Consider the following 22,356-nt stretch of genomic DNA (forward strand, 5'->3'; position numbering starts at 1 on the left):
GTTTTGTGTATGGGAATTGTATCACAACAAACTCTTTTTTCAAACTCTGCGTGGGGAGTATGCGTGGCAGGTTAGAGGAGGAGCAAAAGGCAGAGAGAGAGAGGAGGAGAGAGGGGAGAAAGGGGAGCTGGGGGCAAATCTCAGAGGGTCTGAGCGGAGCAGGGAAGTGACCGACTCCCATTTTCAAAGGAATGCGTTGGCTGCCAGAGAAGACAGAGAGAAAGGAAGGGTGGAAGGAGGGAGACTGACCTTCCGGGGGCCGCTGCTGGTCCACCTGTGGGCGAGGGTGGCGGGAGCAGAGACTCCCAGATACATCCCTCTGGGGAACGCACCACCGCCGCCCCAGGCGCCATCGCTGCAAAGCAAACCGCACCTGGCCTTGGTGGCTTAAAACAACAACTTAATTACATCTTACGATTCTGTGGGCCGGGAATTTGGGTGGGGCTCAGCTAGGAGCATCTACCGCTCCTTGTGGCTTCGGCCCGGGTCTCTCGGTGGTCCGGCTTCCCTTGCATGTGTGCTTTGGAGGCAAAGGCTGCCTCACCTGGGACTGTTGACAGGACACCTGGCCTTCCCCGAGCGGCGGTCTCAGAGAAGTCTGAGGCGTTCTCACCTGGCAGCTCAGGGCAACCCTCTTCCAAGAGAAGCTGCCTATGTCCTTTTTCTAAAAATTAACATACAGTAAAATTTACTCTGTGTGCGTGTACAGTTCTATGAATTTTAACAGATAATCAGTTATTCGCTGCAAAAATGAAAGCCCGACAATAGACTAATAGATAAACAAAGTGTGGTCTATCCATACAATGGAATATTACTTGGTCAAGAACTGGAATGAAGCCCTGACACAGGCTACGACTTGGAAGAACCTTGAAAAACTATGCTAAGTCAAAGAAGCCTGACACAAGGACCACATGGTGTATGATTGCCTTTGTATGCAATGGCTAGAATAGGCGAATTTACAGAGAGAGTAGATGAGTGGCTGCTTAGGGCTGGGATGGGCATGAGAGGACAGGGGGACAATAGCTAAAGGGTACAGGGTTTCTCTTTGTGGTGATGAAAATGTCCTAAAATTGGCTGTGGTTGTGGTTGCACATATCTCTGACTATACAAAAAGTCATTGAATTGTGCGGTATGTGAATTATATCTCAATAAGCTAGTTAAAACATTAAAGCAAGAATTCACCCCATTCTCTGAGTTCTGTGTGTTGGTATCCCAGGTAGCTGCAAGCTGAGAGCCAGGATACAAATCTCCCTGCTTGGGTTCTAGAACTGGGGACAAAATGGTGAGAATAGAGGCCGCCTTCATTTCAGGCCTGCCAGGGAGCAATTCTGCGTGCATGGACCTCAGGGCATCCTCCAGAGGGCGCTCCAGAGCAGTGGTCCACAGACAGTGGTCCCCGGACCAGCAACATCCGTGTCACAGGGAAGTTGGATAGCAGACTCTCAGCCCCGACTCCAGATCTGCTGGATCAGCCTCTCCGGGCATGGGGCCTAGCAATATGTGTTTCCACAAGCCCTCCTGGTGAGTCTAATGCATGCCCAGTTGAGAACCACTGCTCTAGAGTGTTGTCTCCTTTTTGCACCCACAGGCCTTCCTGGGCTATGAGTTTCTGCCAGATCACCAACAGCTGTGCCCAGTTTGTGCCAGCCAAAACCTGAACCACAGGCTTCTCTCTGGTTAAGTACAGTATGGTCTAGGGGTAGCTGAAGCTTCCAGCTGGAGAAGGCTGGAGAAGATCTTGGAGCAAACCCCTGCAGGGGCCACACACCTGCTGCATCCTGGAGAAAGTGAGCGTTGCCTGTGGACTTCCTGTTGCCGGAGGCAGGAAGCTCTGGGGTGCAGCCCAGCCCTTTGAATGGTCTCCAGCATCCGCTGGCTCTGGGACTTCACGCTCTGCTCAATAGAATCACTTTACCGGGCATGCCACAATGGTGATTCATCTCGCCCGGGAGTCACAGCCCCGCTCCTGCGGCCGTCTAAAGGTGCTGAAATGCATAACTCCTGTGTGCACTTACAAACTTCTCAGTGCACCGGTGCTGCGGGCCTCTTTCGTTCCAGGCAGAAATTCAAGAGACCTGGATTCCAATCCGATGCTCGTCTCTAACCGGCCTCGAGCAAGGCTTCGTTCGGTGTCTCCTGTTTTTAGAACGGGGACTAGATCCCATCTCTGTGATGTGGACGGAGCACGGGGCTGTGCGACAGGAATGGGGGTTTCAGCTTTGGCTCTGTCACCTGTCACCTGGGCAAGGCATTCACTTATGTCTCAGTGCCTCACGCTGTGGGATGACATGGCTGGAGATGATTCGTGTCCTTCAGGGTGTGACCTGAAGAACCCTTGTCCCCTAAGCAGCTATCGAAAGAAGTCCTGGGAAAGGTTTGGGGAACTCTGGAGGCAAGGTTCCCTTCTCGGGAAGTCACATCAGGGTACACATTTGTATATTGCAGCCTCTGAAAGTCCCCTCAGAGACACCCATCTAACTTTGCTTGAACCAGGATTTCTCAACCTTGTCCGCCCCCGGCCCCCCTCCTTTTTCCTCTGTTCGTGACCACAGAGACTGCGTCAGTACAACGCCCTTTGGGAAATGGGAAGCTAAAAGATTTCTGTGTCCCATCGACTCTGACAGTCAAAGATTCAGTGAATGTCCTGTCACCCCCCCTGGGAAGATGCCATGAAGAGATCAAAGAGGATGGTCGGCTGATGTCTACGGGTTGGAAGTAGATATGGCCCCGAGTGATGCAACTCCCAGTGACCCTGTAAGGGGTGTCCTTACTCCTTGTAACTTCTGGCTCTGTGGGTCTGGGGGTCCAGGTTCCCAGAGGAGTTAACATTCTACCTGGGCACCTTGAAAATTCAGCCTCTGACTTCCCCCTGATAGAATAGGTTAAAAGGGTGCGTTTTATGGTATGTAAATTATACCTCAACAAAGCTGTGAAATAAATGAGCAACCCTGAGTACCGTCTGCATGCCCGTCCTTTTCCCTTTGTGCCATGGTGTGAAGTATAATTCGAACCTGCAGGTGGGTGTGTGAAAGCTCTTTGCTCTCTTTCTGACTTGCTTTGTCACCACAGTGAAACTGCAGCAACCTTTGGAAAGTCACATGTATTGGGGGATTTTTTTGTATTATTTTTGTAATAATACAGTTTCACTATAGAAATCTTGGAAAATGCAGAAAAGGACAAAGTAGAAATTCACAACACCCAAAATCTCAATAGCCAAAGACAATTACGTTCTGCTATATGTCTTTTCGATATGGTGCGCTCACATTTTACTTTTTGCCCTTTAATTTAGCAACGATGATTTTAATTCATTTGGTCCTTATTGTATGCCAAGGACCATGCTAAATGTTTGACACACTTTCACCTCTCAAAGCAACCCTACAAGGCAGACGCTGTCATCCCCATATTACAGATGAATGAACGGAGGCTCCGTGGGGTTAAGGGACTGGCCCCGGGTCCCTTACACAGCCAGGAAGTGGCAGAGCCAAGATCCAAACGTAGGTCTGTCTAATCCCAAAACCAGTGGCTAGTTAGGTGACATTTTCCTTATGTCAAGAAATGTTTTTCTACAAGATAATTTTCAATAGTTTCCTAGTCCCCCATGATATGGATATATGGCAATTTACACATCTTTTCCCTGTTGTTGAGATGTGGGCCGTTCCCATTGTTTGATGCCATAAACAGTTATACAACGAACCCCCGTGTGCGCGCACTGCTTTCCTAGATGGAGCGCCCAGCAGGGCAGAGGGGGGTGGACCTTTGTTGCTTTTGCTGACTCAGCATCCATTTCCCTGGCCTCTGGAGGCAGAGCCTGCACTGCTGCTATCGGTCAGAACTGCACTCACTCCATGGATGCAAGCCCGGGCGATGAAAGAATCAACATCCTCCTGGCAGGAGTCACTGGTGTCGGCATGGAGACATGACCCAGGACCATGCAAGTGAGCCTGTGTTCTGGGTCTTTTGTTTGTACAGTTGGTGAAAAGAAATGCTGGTTCCACTGGGCGTGCTAAGAAAAGGATGCAATTAGGGAGCTTCTGGTACTACCTTATCACCAGGGGAAAAGAGCTGGCCTAAGAATGGAGCCAACCCAAAGGAAAGCAAGGATAGGAGATGGAGAAAGCAACATGGAGCCCTAATGGCATCATTTGAACCCTAGATCCAGCCATGCCTGAAACCCTAGACTTCCAGTTCCAACAAACAGTAATTTTTTTTCCTAATGCTACAGATGAATTTCTGTTACTGGTAATAAAAAGAGTATCATCCAGACTATTTTGTGAAAATGCTTTTGGAAATCCATTGTCAAACTCCTAGGAGAAAGGTGATACAAGTGTGTACTTCCACCAGAGTGCCCATTTCCCCACAGTTGGGCAGATGTTGAGTCCTGTATCCGTGACACCTTTCCAACCAGATTTTCATAGAAGATCTTTGTAGAATCCTCAGACTTATAACTGGACATGAGTGCAAAAAGGCCTGAGTGTGGTGGTTAATTTTATGTGTCAAGATGACTGGACCATGGGGTGCCCAGGTATCTGGATGAACATTATTCCGGGTGTTTCTGTGAAGGTGTTTCTGAATGATTAACACTTGAATCCATAGCCTGAGAACAGCAGATGATGCTCCCCAATAGGGCTGGGCCCCATCCAATCTGGTGGAGGCCTGAATAGAACACAAGCTGGGAGGAGGGAGAATTTGCTCTCTGCCTCACTGTTTTCAAGCTGGGACATTTGTCTTCTCCTGCTTTTAGACTGGAATGACCCCATCGGCTCTCCTGGGTCTCCAGCCTCCAGATGCAGATGGTGGAACTTCCCAGCCTCCGTAAGCACGTGAGCCAGTCCCTCATAATAAATCTCCATAGATCTATGTATCTACGTCTATCTATTATCTACCTATAATCTGTCTGTCTGTCTGTCTGTCTGTCTATCTATCATCTATCTAATGTCTCCTGTTGGTTGTGTTTCACTGGAGAACTCTAATACAATGTGATCACCTGAGATGCAGAGAAGACCTTATGCATAAATATGTTCATTAATATTCCTAAGAGGGAACAATTAGAAACAATTTTTATACATGAAATGTGCACAGGACAGAATACCATACAATCACTTAAAATAGTGTTTATGAGTTTTTTGTTTATTTTTTAATAATGAGTTGGAAAGTTTTAATGGTTCCACATTAGTTTTTTTGGTGAGGAAGATTGGCCCTGAGCTAACATCTGTTGCCAATCTTCCTCTCTTTTACATGGGACACCAACATAGTCTGGCTTCATGAGTGGTGTATAGGTCTCCACCTGGGATCTGAACCCACAAACCCTGGGCCACCAAAGCAGAACATGCGAGCTTAACCACTATGCCACCGGGCCAGCCCCATGAGTTTTTTCTTTTTAATAAAATAGGAGAATACTTCCATAAGTGTCATGGGCAACACGAGAATACAAAATCAGGTATCCAGTAATAATAACAGTAACACTCGTTTCTTGAGCCGTAACTAAGTGTCAGGCACCATCCTGGGTGTTTCATATGTGTCATTGAACTAAGTGAAATTCTCACCGCTATGTTAAAAATATATTTAAAAAAAAAAGACTCAGAAGAAGCCAACAGTGTTTGTCTTTGAAGAAAAATGAGTGTTTTCTTCTTTCCTCTTTGCTTTACCTTCTTTGGACATCGAGCTTGTGTTGCCTTGTTAATTGGATAGAATTAAAGCAAACAGAATTTTTTCAAGTGGCCTGGAGCCTCGTTCTCCTGCCTGACCCTTCATCTGACTTACCTGCGATGGCGGTACCGGTGGGACAGCAATGACAGGTGGCGGGGTGCCCTCTCCCTTTCCTGGGGGGCCTCCATCCCCAGAATCTGCCCATGGAGTTAAGCTCAAAATTACCGTATAAGCAATGTATCAACCGTGCTGACAGCAGCAACACTATCTTCTATGCAAATCACTGTAATTGTAGAGCGAGCACAGCATAGTAACAATCTATCACAGGGTAATTACACTTTTGTTATTCTTATAAACTTCCATTAAAAGAAAGCATCTTAAATTGGAAAGAAACAATCCATGTCACAAGCCAGTTAGTCAAAAAATGTCTGTCTGTTTGGAGGTCCCAGAATGATCATCATAACATCCACCCCTTATGAAACACTTACCAGGGACCCACCGGCGTGAAAAGCGCTTCGCGTTGGATGTCTCAAGATGCGCCCCTCGCTGCCGTGCTGGAGGTCCGTCTTGTGATCACAAGATCACGGGTGAAAAAACAGAGACCGAGAAAGATTCAAATGGCTTGTTGAGGGGACAGAGCTAGAATCTAAGCCTAGGAGCTTCTCACTCAGGAGCGAGGCGGTCTCAGCCACCAGGCTATGCTGGCAGTAGAGACGTGTTCTCAACCTCTGCTGTGGCGTTCTCAAAGGATCGTGAATGGAAAGGAAGAGAAAGACAAGACGTGTATACTATGCCCCAGAGGAGCTCTGTCCTTCCCTTGGCTTGTCTTTCTCTCTCCCATCAGGTGGACAGCAACCAGAGAGGCTCTATGTGTAAACAGCTCCTCCGGGACTGCCCCAGCTACCCAGTCCAACAAATCAGAAATATGGCATTAGGATAACTTCACCTGTCTCTCACCTTTCATATCAGTTGACGAATCCCATTATCTGAATACCTTTCGCTTCTTTTGCCTGTGACCCAGCTCCTCTGCAGCATCCTACTCAGGATGGCTTAATTGAGAAGTCTATGAATTATTTCTAGCTTCAGGCATGGCTGTATCCAGGAGCTCACACTGTGTCTTGAGCCTGGGATTCAGTTACAGCCTCTTAACTAGCCACACATCCTCCTATCTCTTGCGCTCCTCCAACTTCACCACCTTCCCATCCCCACTGGTTTACATGCCGATGCCTGAGATGTCTTTCTAAAGTGAAAGTCTGGTCACTATTCCTGTGCCAAAAGCTTTTGATGGCAGGATAATAGCTTAACTTCCTGCCTTGACACAATCTGCCATCTGCCCAGCTCCCCAATCTCACCTCCCAACATTTTTCCTCACGTGCCATATAAAGAAAAATTATGCTGACCTTGGGACGCTCAATGCCCTTCAGATGTCATCCCAGACTACTAGAGCAGAGGCCTCAAGGCTGCTGGAGGACCATCGACCTCTGAAAAGCACCAGGACCACCTTGGAAGGCCTACTCCTGCTCTTTCTTGTTCAGCAGCTCTGAACTCAGGTGGATCCCGAGTGTTTACATTTCTAACAATTCCCAGGGGCGGCTGCTGGTCCCACGACCACATGTTAGGAACCACAGCTCTAGGGCAAAGGTCAGGAGGCTTTTACCGGAAGGGGCAGATCGTAAAGATTTTAGACTTTGTGGGCCAGAGGGTCTCTGTTGCAGCTCCTAAACTCCGCAGTTGTAGCAGGAAAGTGGCCACAGACGCAATGTACACGCATGGGCCTGACTGTGTTCTGATAAAACTTTATTTACATGAACAAGCAGTGGGCCTTCTTGGCCCGCAGTTTGCCTCTCGAGGGAAAGGTCATTTTGTTTGACTTCTTACTTACTGTTAGGGCCTACACCTTGTGAAGTTAGATGCTAACTTGCAGAGTAGTCGTGAGTCACAAATGACGTCTGTCCCATGGAGAGGAAGATGATTTACGTGTGGAGGAGAAGACGGCCCCGAATGTTACCACTGTCTCGCCGTGCAGGGCATTCCCCTTGTGTCGGGCTTTCCAGTCCTGTGCCAGCGGTCTCCCTTCCACTCCCTACGCAGCGGCCTCCAGCAGCCTCCCCCGAGCCCACTTCCCCTCCTGCTGCCTCCCTCCTTAACCAGATAAGGGAGCCTCCGACTGAGGCTCTCCATACATTTACCCGAGGTCATGGTTTTCACTTTTTGAAAGGATACTTGCACAACAATAACACAATAAGGTATTTATGACCCTCATAAAGTTGCAAGTGACAAAATCCCAATGCAAAGTGGCAAAGTTTAAAGAGGGGAGAGAGAGGTGGGTGTCTCAGTCCATGTGGAAATCGGAGTCATCTCTAGTCTCAGGCTGGCGGTGTCCAGGGGACCGGGGAACATCATCAGGTCTCTCTCCGCCTCTGTCTCTGTCTCCCTCAGTCTCTGGGTCTCTCTATCTTTCTCTCTGTCTCCCTCTTCCTCCCTCCATCACCCCCTCTCTCTCTCTTTCTCTCTGTCTCTCTCTTCCTCCCTCCATCACCACCCCCCCCCCCCCCGTCTCTCTCTACCTCCCTCCCTTCCTCTCTCTCTGTCTCTCTCTCCACCTTTCACCTCTGCTGACATCCGCTTGGCTTCTTCTAAAGCAGGTCCTCTCATGTGACCACAGAGTGTCCCCAGAGGCCCCAGTAATGAGCAGTGGCCCATCCCGGTGCCCATCTTGCTCAGTGGCTTGGCTGCATCCTGGGAGGAGACTGAGTGACCGGCCGGGTCAGGTGCCCCCCAGGAGTGGAGCACGGAGCCCAGCTGATGAGAATCACCCCCCAGTCAGCTGAGTCCGGCCCCAGGCCTGTCCCCGGGGGAGGAGCACGGGCGCCGGCCCCGGAAGGAGCAAGATTACCCTGGAGTGGGAGTGGGAGTGGGGTACGGGGCAGACCAGCACATTTCTTCTGCTACTACAGACTATTACTACTGTTACTGCTGTGACTACAACAATAACAAAAACTAATAATACTAATAAAAACATCTTGTGTTTGGTGAGTTCTCGCTGAGCACCCAGCACTCCGCCTAATTGCTACGTGTGCATAACCTGTTTCCCCTCACCCACAGCCCCACATGATGCCTACTGGCACGAGCGCCGTGGATGGAGACACCGAGGCCCCCAGAAAGCCAAGTGCTTCCCCCAGGTCCACACAGCTAACAAGCGGTAGGGATTGTGACCAAGTCCATCCAAATCCAAAGCTTGTGTGGTCTCCAGTAATGCAAGATGTGTAAATAGGAGTTTGCCAGGCTAGACTGGAGGGAATAGGGAAGGGTGTGGTAGACAGAGGGAAGGGCACTGATAAGCTATGGAGCTGTGAGAGATCACGTTGCCTCTAGAGGATGGCAAGCCGGCGAGGGTATGGCGAGGCCGGAGAGCACAGGCTGTGGCTCTCTTTCTGGGCTGCATGTTAGAACAGCTTGGGGGGGGGGGCGTTCACAAAACACCTGTGCCCGGGCCCACGCGCAGAGATTTTGTCAAAGAGTAGGCAGCCATCTTTCATCTTCCACACAGATGGCTCCGGGCTGTTAACTCAGGAAGAAATCTCCACGGTGCCTTTGAGCAGGTGCAGCTACAGGCTAGCATGCTCTAGAGAACATTAAAAAAAAAAAAAAAAGAATGTTTTGGAACCAATGGAAGAGTAGTCAAAATCTTGATGTTTGCAAGTAATGGTTGTCAGAGGTAAAACAATCTTAGAGATGTGGCTCCATCCTCGATGTGTCACTAGAGAAGCCCTCAGATAAAGAAGTGACCTGTTCTGGCTCTCTGGAGACCCTCAGTCTGGTCCGTTAATTAACTCCTTAATTGATTCAGTGCATTTTGTGGAGCACTTATGTGACAGATGCTGTTCCACGCTCTGAGGATACTATAGTGAACAGATAAACATCTCTGCTTTCCTGGTGCTTCCATTTTAGGGAGCGAGACAGACATTAAAGGAAATAAATTAAATGTGTGGCACGTCAGTGATAAGTTCTAAAGAGAAAAAAGGAACAAAGAAGAGGATAAACAGTGTCGGGGAGGATGTTCCCATTTTATCCAGGACAGCCAGGGAAGTCCTCGTGAGAGGGTGACCCTGGAGAAAGTGGAGGAGCGGCCTTGGCCATGTGGGGAGGACATTTCAGGCAGAGGGACCCGCAAGTGCAAATGTCCTGGGGCAGGAACATCCTGGCCTGTTTGAGGAACAGCAAGGAGGCCAGCGTGCAGGAGCACAGAGAGCAGGGAGGAGAGGAGTAGGAGATGAGGGGAGGCTGGACAAGATGACGGAGGGCCTGAGAGGTCATAACATGGACTTCTACTCAGGGCAATGGAGCCCGTGGAGGGTTCTGAGCACAGGAGGGACAGGATCAAATTCGAGTTTTAACAGGATCTCTCTGGCTGCTGTGTGAAAGAGACAAGGGTGGAGGAGTAGGATATTGTGTTAGTAGGGTATTGCCATCATCCGGGCAAGGTGTGAGGGGCTAATCTTTCTGTCTCTAACTAGCTGGGTCACCTTGTCAAGGTTGGAAAATCTAGTTTGTCCTGCACTGAGAGAAAGCAAATCTCAGGAGAAAAACGTAAGGATGGGTTTCGAAGGCTTGAAGCTGTTGCACCTCGCTACCATTCGAATGTTCTCTGGGGCCCCCGTTCTTCATTAATTCATCAAGTATTGATGGAGCACTCACCACGTGTCAGGGATTATGCCTCATGTCGAGGCTCCTGTGGAAAGCAAGGTGTGCGTGCCACCACCCCCCCCCCCAGAACACAATCATGCTTGTTGGAGCAGAACCAGGAAATCTCGTGGCTTTTGCTCACCAGTGTGCAACGGGGCGAAACAAGCCGTCTCCTGCTCAGGGCCCTGGGCAGGAAGTGGCCTCCTTTATGAGGACTCACAGCTGTCAGGAAACCCTTGGGTCATCCCCCACCTAAAATGTGCTCACGGGCCACCAAGTCATTGCTTATTTGGTTACTTAATAATCAAAAATAGGGGCTGGCCCGGTGGTGCAGCGGTTAAGTGCACACGTTCTGCTTCTCGGCGGCTGGGGATTCGCCAGTTCGGATCCCAGGGGCAGACATGGCACCACTTGTCAAGCCATGCTGTGGTAGGCGTCCCACATATAAAGTGGAAGAAGATGGGCATGGATGTGAGCTCAGGGCCAGTTCTCCTCAGCAAAAAGATGAGGATTGGCAGTAGTTAGCTCAGGGCCAATCTTTCTCAAAAAAAAAAAAAAACATCAAAGATAAAGTCAGGAGAAGACTAGTTAAGCCACACACATTTCATGGCAGAGTCATCAGTGATGGTGAAGTGTGGAAACAACGCACATGTTGGACAACATCAGCTGAGAATGTGTGTGTATCTGTGTGCACCGTCCGTAGACGGACACATTCTGCATATACATTTTGTTGGACTTACCCTTGTATCTCCAGCACCTAGATTAACGCTTGCATGCAGTAGGAGCTTAATACGTTTTTGTCAAATGAACAAATACATGAATAAACGATTGGCTGACACAAATAAAGGATTTAACGAAGTGCCCAGTGCACAGCCCTCAGTAAACGATAGATGTTAGTATACGACCTGCCGGTTTCTCCAACATCTCTGCCGAGACTCCCTCCCTCCCTCCCCTGAGACTTGGCTGCTCGTCTGGCCCTGTGCTTAGAGGCACCGGGCGGGCTCCTCTAGTCTCTCCTGGACCCACTCCTCTCCACTCCCTCACGCCCACCGCACCCCTCGGAGGGTTGGTTGGTATCAGCTTCTCAGGTCGCCTTGGCTGACTTCTCTTCGTTCCTCAGCTTACTCTACTCCAGCTAGTGTGTATGATCTCCTTTAGTCCCCACCGCGACCCTGTGAGAAAGGCATCGGACAAGGAAACCGAGGCACCCGCAGTGGACTCGCCCCCTCCACCCGCTGCTGAGTGGGGTAGGGGGAGCCAAGCTCGGGCCTCCGGGACTCCAAAGTCCGCTTTGTAGAGGCCCATGACATCCTAACAACGAGCTCAGGGGGAAAAATCAATCATAGTGTTTGTGGCAGCGTTCTGGGGTCACAGATTTTTTTTCTTCAAAATCTCTTGATTTTGTCATAATAATTAATCTTGGCTTTAGCTTAGAAAAAATACTTATTTTGTGGGCTAAAGGAAATGGGAAGAATGCTTTTTTTCCCCTCATGCTGTCTGTCTGGCAGAAAGGAAAAACCTAAGTTAGATGAAAATCAATGAAAAATAAGAGATTGTTGGATGGATGGGGAAGGGAAGGGTTTGTCGGGGTGACTGGATCAAGAAAAATGAAAGGGCATTAAAAAGCAATGTCGCCACTTGAACTCGTTAATAACGCGAACGCGTGGCAGTAACGGATCATTTTATGTGATTTAAGTTGCAGTCACATTCCTCATCCTGGGTGATGGGGGAATCCACCCGACGAGGTGGGCATGACACAGCACTCTCCCTATTTTGTAGGAACCCAGTTACAGAAAATCAGTCTTGGAGCGACTTGGGGTCGGGATGAAGGATGCAGTGCAGACCACGGTGCTCCTTCCCTTCTCTTTACTCCCCCTCTGCAGCAGTTTTTCCCCAGCCAAGGTCCTTCAAGAGGGTGGTGTCTGATTGTTACCGTGTTGTCTGGGGACAGTGCCATTCCCTGGGGAGGGCAGAGACAAGGAAATGATTACAATGTGGAAGTGAGGACCTGTATGGATATTCTCCTTAAGAAGAGACTTTGACTATATGAGTTCTGCTACCAAAGATAAGAGAGGAAGAGATGGAGAAGAAATCAAAGGACGAACAGCCAAGCCAGCGTGCCATCCAGAGAGTGGATGCGTCTCCGAGAGCGAGCTGAGAGGCAGCAGCCTGTGCTCTGTCGTCTGCTCCCTTCCGTCCTCCGGCGGGTTGCTGGGCTGAGTTTGATGTTCATGTTTAAAGATAAACAGATTTCAGATAGCATGTCCCACAGAGCAAGGCATAATTAAGGGCTCAAGTAGACAACCTGAGAATTGACTCAGCTCTGGATGAAAAACCCTCTGTGTTGGTTTTATTAAGTGACACAGGGACAGAGACACATAGGGCAGAAGCCCAGGTGACCACGGAGGCAGAGATCAGAGTGACGAAGCTACAAGCCGAGGAACGCCAAGAATTGCCTGCAGGGCCAGAAGCTGGAGAGGGGCATGGGATAGATGCTCCCTCAGAGCTTCTGGAAGGAACGGACCCTGCCGACACCTCCATCTCAGAATTCTGGCCTCCAGAGCTGTGAGAGAAGAAATGACTGGTTATTTGTTCCTTCGTTCAAGAAGTATTTATTGAGTGGCTGCCAAATGTCTGGAGCTGTGCCAGAGACATATGGAACAAGACCAAGCACCTGGCCACCTGGAGCTTAGAGTCCAGTGGAGGAGACAGATGAGTCACGCAAGGAAGAAGCACACTGTCAACAGTCAGCTGGTGATAAGTGCTGTGGAGGGAATCAAGCAGGCGGTCAGCAGGGATGACGGTGGGGCGGTTCTGCTGGACAGAGGGCTCAGCGAAGACCTTTCAGAGGAGACGGCCATTAGAGACCTGAGTGAGCAAGGGAAAGAACGTTCCAGGCAGACGGCAGGCACATGCAAAGTGAACACGGAGCTGCCTGGTGCCCAGAGCTGTCATTCTCAGACTTTTTGGTCTCAGTCTCTTGACATTCTTCAAAATAATTGCTGACGCCCAAAGGCTTTTGTTTTTGTGAATTATATCTGTCGCTATTTACCAGTTAGGAGTGAAAACTGAGACATTTAAAAATATGTATGACAACTTAATCCTAAACTCATTGTATATCAACATAAAAATAATGTGTTTTTAAGGAAAAATAATGATTTTCTAAAATGAAAAAGAAGAGTGGAATTGTTTTGTATTTTTGTAATGCCCCTTAATGTCTGGCTCAATAGGAAAAGAACTCGGTTCTCGTATCTGCCGCTGAATTCAGTCGGTTGTGATATGTTGCTTCGACTGAAGCACATGAAGAAAATCTCGTCTCGCCTGCATAATGGAGCTGGGAATGGGCGGCAGGAGTATTTTCCTGAAAAGTATATTCCTCAAAAGGAATGGCCTTTTCAGATAATTGTTGATATTTTTCTTTGTTGCTCTGCCAAAAGCAAAATTTCTTACAGGAAAATTGGAAAGTGGAATGTGAAATCCTATCTATGAACTTTCTGTCCTGTGTTAGATTAAAATCCATTGCTCTCTCGTACTTTGAGTGACTCTCTTACTCATGCCTGATTTTATAACATCCCAACTGGGTCATTTGGAAAATATTGATTTACTGAGTTATGCAGAATTTCCAAACGTTGAAACATTCCATTATTCATTATTTTTTTAAAAACCCCCTCTTTTGTTACTATTATCACCAATCTCACCAGAAAAGTCTTTAAGTGTTGGGAAGCTGTCCAGCTCACAATGGGGAATACGAGTTTCCCAAAATTCTAATTTTTGTTTGAAAGCTTGAATTTTATCATCAGCAATAAATTCTGTCAAATGCACTGAGCTCTCCCTGTGCAAATATCACCTTCCTTTCCAAGGAGTCTGGGAATAATGCTGATACTTTCCACCATTTATTGAGCTCTTGCTGTATGCTGTACATCTTACTAAGGAATTTATGTGTTATCTGGTTATTATATTCATGTTGCTACGTCTCTGTGAGGTATTATTTCTCCCATTTTACAGATGAAACTGAAGTCCAGAGAAGTTAGGTACCTGCCCGAGGTCACACAGCTAGTGGCACTGTTCTATACTATCAGAATTCCAGAAAAGAATTTTCCAGGTAGGACAGGCCTAATTGAAATGCTCTGCCCCATTGGGCTCAGAAATTAAATTTGCTTGTGAGACTATGTATCCATTGGCTTCTGGGGTAACATGGACCCCCTCTAAAGACATACTTATCAAGACAGCTCAAATGTTACTTGTTTGGAGAAAACTTACACCTTCCCCGGGATACAATAAAAAGCCCTTTACCGTTTGTTGAGTGGTAGTTAAAAAGTGCCAGGCACCATATTCCACGTGCTAGACCGCTTACTTCATTTCCTCCTGGCAACACGCTTGCAAAGTAGGTGGTATTATTTCCCCGTGTTAATTTCCTGTTGCTGCTGTATAAATGACCACAAATTTACTGGTTTACAAATGGTTGTTTTAGTTCTGTAGGTCAGAAGATTCCCTGGGCTAGAATTAAGGTCTAGGCAAGGCTATCTTCCTTCTGGAGGCTCCAGGTGAGAATGTGTTTCCTTGCTCTTAGAGACTGCTTGGGTTCCTTGGCTCAGGGCCCCTCCCTCCATCTTCAAAGCCAGCAGCACAGTGTCTTGCTATCAACCTCTCTGTCTCCTTCTCTCTCTGCCCTGCTTCTTGTCACATCTCCTTGTTTATCTGACTCTCTGGTCTCCTCCTTCTTTTCCCTTATTAGGATCCTTGTGATGACATGGGCCCACTCTGATAATCCAGAATAATCTCTTCATGCCAAAGTCCTCAACTTAATCACATCTGCAAAGTCCCTTTTGCCTTGTAAAGTCACATATTCATAGGTTCCAGGGATGAGGATGTAGACATTTTGGGGCTGGTGGGGGTGGCATTATTCTGCCTACCACACCTCCTTTATCAAAAGATTCAAAGGAAGGTTAAGAGAATCTGCTGAAGTTCACACAACCAGCGAGTGGGGAGTCAGGATTTTCATTCGGAGACGTCTGGGCTCTGGGTTCCTCCACTGCCCCTAGACTCCTTGCACGTTCCAGGGCCTGCTAAACACTGTAGGGCCCACAGTGCCAGTTTATCTTTTCCTTTTGACATTTATCTCCTTGTTTCGAAATCATGTGTTAATATCTTTGTAAGTGACTTGAAAATCAGCGCCGGGTCTTATTTACCATAATTTTTATTTTTTATTCAAGCACTGTTATGATAAAAATCAGACATCAACCACCATAACTCACCAATGGGTTTTCATTTCCCTTCCAGCCTTTATCCATGTGCAGATACAATTTTCCTGTCATTTGTAACCATAGCATGGGTACAATATTATATTCTGTTACCCTAGCTTTTTGTTATAAAAATTTTCAAAGATACATAAAAGCTGATAGTTCTAATCAGATCTAAGAATTGTTAATATTTTACCTTATTTGGTTTCTCTCGATGGATATTTTTGTGTCTTTTTATGCTTTTATTTGTTGTTGAACCATTAAAAAATAACTCCCAGGCATTATGACATTGACCCCTAAATTCTTCAGATGCATATCCTAACAATAAGATCAACCTCTTACGCGAGTACAATATCATCATTACACTATGAAATTACCAATAATTCACTAAAATCATCTATATCCAAGCCATACTCAAATTTCTCCAGCTGTCAAAAAACATTTACCAGCTTAAAAAACACACGAGGATCCAATCAAGATTCACACATTGTATTTGGTCACGTCATTTTAGTTCTTTTATTTAAGCACTATCCCCCCCGCCCCTTACATTTTTCATGGCACCCCATATTTGAAAAGACCAGGCCCTCGTCCTGTGGAATGTGGGCATGGATCGCCCTGTGGCTCTCTGCTGCTAGGCACAGGGTCTGGTGACCGCAGGCTGTTGGTTGAATAAGTGAAACCAGTGATAACGGTTATGAAAAATAATCATAGTAGCTAATTTTTATCGAAGGCTGGCTCTCTTGGTCAGTGCGTCCATACTCGTCTAATTTGATTCTCAAAAAACTCTCATGAGTTAAGACATTTTATTAATCTCATCCAGAGTTGAGGAAACCAAGGCTTAGGGAACGGAAGTCACCTGCCTGAAATCACTCAGCTAGAAACGGGGCCAAACCAGATGGAAAACTGCGTGGTCAGGGAGGGGCTCACTGTTTCCTGAACCTATGACCCAAAGCTGGTCCGTCTGTACACACGCGTGCATGTATGTAACACTTATGGAGCGCTTACTCTTTAAGCGCCTGACGTGTGCGTTTATTTACTGATCTGAATATTCTCCAATGCCCAGCAAAAGGCGCGGCACAAAGCAGGCGGTCAGACGACGTTTGCGGAATGAATGAAGAGTGAATAAATGAATGAGGACGGATGTGACCTCCATCAACCAGGGGACTCCCCCACGATCTTCAGCGTTCACTTCGGAGACCCCGGTCCAGGCAGATCCTGGGGTTCGGGGGCCCAGGGCCGACCTCCGGCCGCTGCCCCGGGCTCGGGACGTCCTGAGTGCGGCCCGGCACCCAGATGGCCTCCCAGCATGTGAGAAGCCCGGGAAGGCTGGGCGCTTTGGCGTTATCATCTCCATCCCCTGCCCTTTCCCCTGCCGGCACCGCCGCCGGGCCCGCGGGCTCCGGGTTCGCAGCGGGCGGGCCCGCACCCGCCCTAGAGGCGCGGGCTCCGAGTCCACCCGGGGCCGGCTCCAGCCGCGCACGCCCACCTGTCGGCCGCGCATGCGCAGCGCCCGCCCGGCGCGCCCGGCCTCCCCGCGCCCCGCGGCGCGCGGCCAGTGCGCAGGCGCGGCGGCCGATGCGAGTGTGTATGTGCGGGCGAGAAGATGGCGGCGGCGGGGGAAGCAGCGTGAGGAGTCGGACGAGCGCCGAGGCTCATTGAAACGGGCCGCCATGGCCCTCCGCAGCCCGCAGGTAGCCGGCGGCCCGCGCCCTCGGCGGGAAGGGGCCCCGAGCCGCAGGCGGGCGGGCGGCGGGCGCTCCCTGGCCCGGCGCGGGCGTGTGGGAGTGGGGGAGGGCGCCGGGACACGCTGCCCGGGACTAGGCCCGAGCCGCCGCCGCCTCCGCCGTGGCCGCCCGCCGCCCCCCGGCCCCTGGGCCCGCCTCGGGGCGGCGCGGCCGAGGGGGCGCCGGGCCCGCGCGAGAGGGCGCGGGGGCGCGAAGGGGTTAACCTTCGGGCGGGAGCGCGCCCGCCGGCGGGGGACGCGTGGCCCCGGGCGCCCCGGAGCGGAGGCCGGGGGGCTTCGGAAGACCCCCGGGGCGGCAGAGGTTTCCACGCGCCCGGGGCTCCGCGTCCCCCGCCCGGTGCGAGTCGCCGGGATTTGGGGGTGCCCCGTTTCCCCCTGCCCCCCCCCCCCCGCCAAGGCTGCTTTCTCAGCTTGATGGAGCGCGGGGGGCCGGCTGGGTCTCTGGTTTTTAGCCCCAAATCGCTTAGGGGCAGCCTTAGGTTACTGTTGCAAAGAAAACTCGAAATGAGTCTCCAGGGCTGTACTTTGACTTGCACTGGAGTGCGATCTTTTGCACGAATCCGTCTCAGCCTGGCCGACACGAACGCACCCTATGTCAGAACAGCATCTAAAGTTTGGGGGCCGTTTATCGCCATCCCGTCGTGGGAAAGGAAGAGTCAAACGCACCTTTCGCTTTTAGGGAGCGGGGAGTTGAGCTATTTGTTGGCTCGCCTCTCCCTCCCCGGTTACAGTTACTCTGGATGAAAATCGGCGTGTGGTGGTATTTGTCAGGCTGGCTGGAGACTGCTGATTTGTTGACATCGAATCTCTGGAAATTGTTGCACACTTCTATACCATCTCAGTGTGCTTTTGTATTAAATACGGGAAGGTGAAACAAAGTATTCGGAAAACTCGTGGCCAGTAAACCCTAACCCTTTATAAGCTATTGGTTTTTTGTTGCTCTTTTGGAAGTGAAGTCGATTTTTAATAACTGTTGTAATTAATGCTTGTGGGGTTTAAAACGCGAAAACTTTAAAAAAAAAGTTCGATCTTACAGGAAACAGCAGTTCTGTTAAATTTTTAGTATTTTAGTTTGCGCTGGAACTCTCCCCCTTTAGCTTTTTGTTGTCCGCCTGCTTCTGTGTTTCGTATAGTTCTTGGCACGAAAAAGGGGCTTAGTTGAGTGATTTTTACAAAGGTGTAATTCAAAGATTTTTTTTGGTAAGAGATTTGGTATTTGCTTTTTTCTCAACTTAAATATTAATGTAAATAGCTTAGTGTTAAAATTAGTGCAAACAGGGACAAGGTTCATTGTGAACTAATGTGCAATATAATATTCATGGTGATTTTGAAATGAAGAAAGTGTGTTTAGGCATAATTCACTTCCGTTATTATAAGCACCAATCACAATGCACAATTGATTGAAATGTTAATTAGTGGTGATAATATGTAAACTTAGTTGTAACTTCATATGCATTCGTTGTCCAGGTATTTATGCTTTATACAACAGTATTGCCTATATACGTCTTTAGAAAATTGGAGTGGCGAAAGTTAGCCGAACGTGAATGTTATCGACACTTTGCTTTTATTCTTTTAAAGTGTGATTTAAGTGCTTTTATGTTCTGCCATGGAGAAGGTAGCAAAGGAAATAGTTTGATTTCTTAGAATTTTCTTTGTGAAAGAATAGTGATGAAACAGTAATGAAATCATACGTGACAGGATTTAGTGATTGTGTCCTGCTTGAGTTAGGCTGAGCGTTTTAATACGTTTGTTTTATTCAGTTACTTGCCATCCTCGGTCCTGCCACGTTAATGGCCATTCATTCATTAATTCAGCAAAACCTCATTGAGCGCTTACCGAGTGCTCAGCACCGTGGTATGCCTGTGACTTGTTTACTGTTGGGGTTGACAACCACAAAATAACAGTAAGAGTCCTTTTTAAAAGTTGGATTAAAGTTACAATTTTAAGAGTTTGTGTAGATTATATCTTATTCCCATATTTTTGGTTGAACCCTGTTTCCTGGATTGAAGTGAAACACTGCAAAACTCAGAAACTTTTCTAATGCAGACAGCTTTCAGCCTTTTAACAAATACAGGTGATGAACTTAGACAATTGAAGTGTAAGTACTTCTCTGATTTATGAATATTTGTTGTCGCAGAGGACCTGATTAAGTGATTTGGGGTAATTAATTTGAACTGAGCAGTTCTGCCTTAAACCAGAAGAAATTTTTGTGCTCGTTGAAGTCGCCTATAGTGAAATCCCTTCACTAACGCTTCCTGCCCGCTGTTGGGGCTGCACTGTGCTGCTCTGTCCTGGTCCCTGCGGCAGGCTGGCCGCAGTCTTCTCGTTGCCCCACAGGAGCGGGACCCACACTTCACACTGGGATTCCTGGGATCCAGTTTACAGCATATGGCGGAGTGTTACCGTATCGTTGAAGATCTTTATCACTGACAGCTGTGTTAGTAATTTTCGAAAGATTTTTATTCGAGTCTCAGGCAGTGAGCAGCTGAAGTAAATAAAATTGTTTGAAATACAGGATATTTGGAGATAGCAGTTTTCTTTTGCATAGTGACAGCAAAATATTGAAACGTGTCCTAAGACTTGATGTGGTGTTGAACGCTTGTGAGTTGATGGTTGCCTCGGTGGTTCTGTGGACCGACAGTGCGGAGGAGCCACATCCAGGCCTCACCCTCGGGCTCTGGAGCCCATCTCGTTGGGGCCACAGTACTGAAATCACAGTGAATAACAAGTGACCCACCTCATTCGAAATTCCTCTCTGGAGCAGAAGTTAGGACATATATTCCAGGGCTTTTTTAATGTGGAACTGACGTAGTTCACATAGGAAAACTTAAAGGAGAGAAGGATTACAAAGCTTAATGATTATTCAATGCCAAGCCTACTGGCACATTTACTTTGTGCTGTTCTCCGAATTTAGTATTCAAATAATTGAGAAAAGTCATATCGTCTCTGCTTGAATTAGTTACATCAAGGTTATTTTTTGTTTGTTTTTGTGTTTTTACGAATTTCAGACATGTAAGTACTTGATATTGATGGATCTGGTTTTTCAAGTGGCGCATTAAAGGTGGTTGCTGAGAACACTTCTTACTCATTATATACTAAAGCATGGAAAGTAGTAGGAAGAGCTGGCTTTTGAATTTGTAGTTAGGCTGTTACATTTCTGTTTACTGCCGCACATGCAAGAATCCCTGTGGCATGAAACAGATAAATCGGTTTGCACTGGAATTTACTGGCCTCGGGCCATTGGATTACTGTCATTTGTCACTTTAGTGCTACTTCAGCAGTGTAGATGTTCATTTCCAAAGACTCACATGTGCTTGGACCGCAGTTTTCCTGTTTGTTGAAGTGATCTCCCAAAAGGTCTTTCTGTGACCATTTCTGTCACGAAATAAAGGTAGCGTGTGGGGTGTGTTCGTGGTATTTGTTTCAAGGGCCATAAATTGTAGAATCTGTCATAAGCCTAGATGGGGAGTTTTCAGAATGTAGACTTTTCATGAGCTGGCTACTTTCTGACTATTTGAAAGCTGCTCAGTCATGACCCGGTTTTCAGCACAAGACCTGAGAAACCAGCTGCTGTCAACCAGTGCCTCCATTCTGCCCCCCTTGAGACAGCCTGTGCTCTGGTTGCCCTCTCCTGCAGATGGGGAGCTGAGGAGTAGAGGCAGAAGCATGGTTTGGGGCTGGAAGCAGATCAGAGCAGAGCTTCCCAGACTTTCTCTTTCTGGCTTCCTTGAGAATTGTTAGATGACAGCGTGCATGTGGAGTGTTAGCCCGGTGCCTGCCACGAGTGTCCACATGCTCATGATGGCCGCTGGTGCGATCCTCAGGCCCCTCCCCTTTGGGCTTGTCTGCAGGTTTATTGGTGGCTGTTCTTCAGATCAGTTCTCAATTTGTTTTTCTGGAATCTGCCTGAGGACCGTCTCGTAAGCCTGCACTCTGATTTAAGAGTCTGACAACTAGTGCATTAGAAATGAAAGGACCTCCTCGGAGAAAGGCTGGTGGCCCTGCCCTTATAACCTTGGGACTTGACTTTTACATCGGGCTGCCTTCCTATCTGGCGCCACCCCCCGCCCCCCCGTCTCTCTGTCTCTCTGTCTTAAACATATCTGATGGTGGTAGATTTTTGTTTCCCCATTTGTCCTTGTTTCATGGAGAAGCGCTCCTTTTCATCTCTGTGTTGGATGTGGATAAATTGGTATGCCCTTGCTCTTTTCTGCCAAAGTAGTCTTAAAAGTATCAAAAGATTCGCTGTGACAGCTCCCAACTTATATTCTCATTGGAGCTACTGTGGGAAAAAAATATGTTTAAACGTTAGTTGAATAATACTAGATGTATCAGGTACACCCTGCTGTAAGAAACTGAATGTAGGAAAAAACACACTTTAAGACTGCACAAAGTAGAGGGGTTCATGTTACAGACTTGTGCTTCCGGATGGCTGGCCGGTGGGAAGGGAGGAGCCCAGGAGGAGGGCGCCCCGGGGCTGCAGTCCTTGACGAGCTCCACGGGCTGCACCCGAGGCGGTGGGCGTGCCTTCCACAACTTGTTCCCCTGCCTCTCCACAAAATAGAAGGTTACCATTATTGTGAGTATGTGTCAAAAGTACTCACTTTTATGTTTTAAAATATATTGAATTAAGCTGGTTATGTGTATATATTACATTTTGCAAGCTGTGGACCTTGCGAACTGGAACTGCCCAAGAGTGTGTGATATATGGTCCTGTGTAGAGCAGTTTGATCTGCCGTTTGGTCTGAGGGTTACAGTCCGCTTTGTTCACTTGTTCTCGCAACAACGTGATAGTGTCCTTTGCCCTGGATAAGAGCGTGCATTTTTCATTTTATTATATTCTTTTAAATTTGGTCAGGACCAATTGTGAATGTATTTGGTATTCTGATGACTGTCAAGAGGGTTTCTGGTGTTCCTTTTCTTTCGGGTTTTTCCCATTTTAGGCAGTTGAGTAGCTCTAGACAGAGAAACAGTGCCTCTCAGGAGACACGCATCTTATGTGAGTAAAACACACGTCCTCCCTGTTTGCTTGAAATTACC

General features: G+C 48.1%; 1 protein-coding gene across 1 annotated transcript in view; it reads left to right on the plus strand.

Annotated features, from left to right (window-relative positions):
- The first annotated feature begins 17,073 nt into the window (after nucleotides 1–17,073).
- The window catches only part of USP10 (ubiquitin specific peptidase 10), a 70,654-nt gene continuing 65,371 nt past the window's right edge, over nucleotides 17,074–22,356 (plus strand). The window contains exon 1 of the mRNA XM_023637426.2: nucleotides 17,074–17,263. Coding sequence (XP_023493194.1) covers nucleotides 17,243–17,263 — 21 coding nt within the window. The 5' untranslated portion in view covers nucleotides 17,074–17,242. The remainder of the gene's footprint in view (nucleotides 17,264–22,356) is intronic.

The sequence above is a fragment of the Equus caballus genome, chromosome 3, assembly GCF_041296265.1.
Source record: "Equus caballus isolate H_3958 breed thoroughbred chromosome 3, TB-T2T, whole genome shotgun sequence".
NCBI lineage: Eukaryota > Metazoa > Chordata > Mammalia > Perissodactyla > Equidae > Equus > Equus caballus.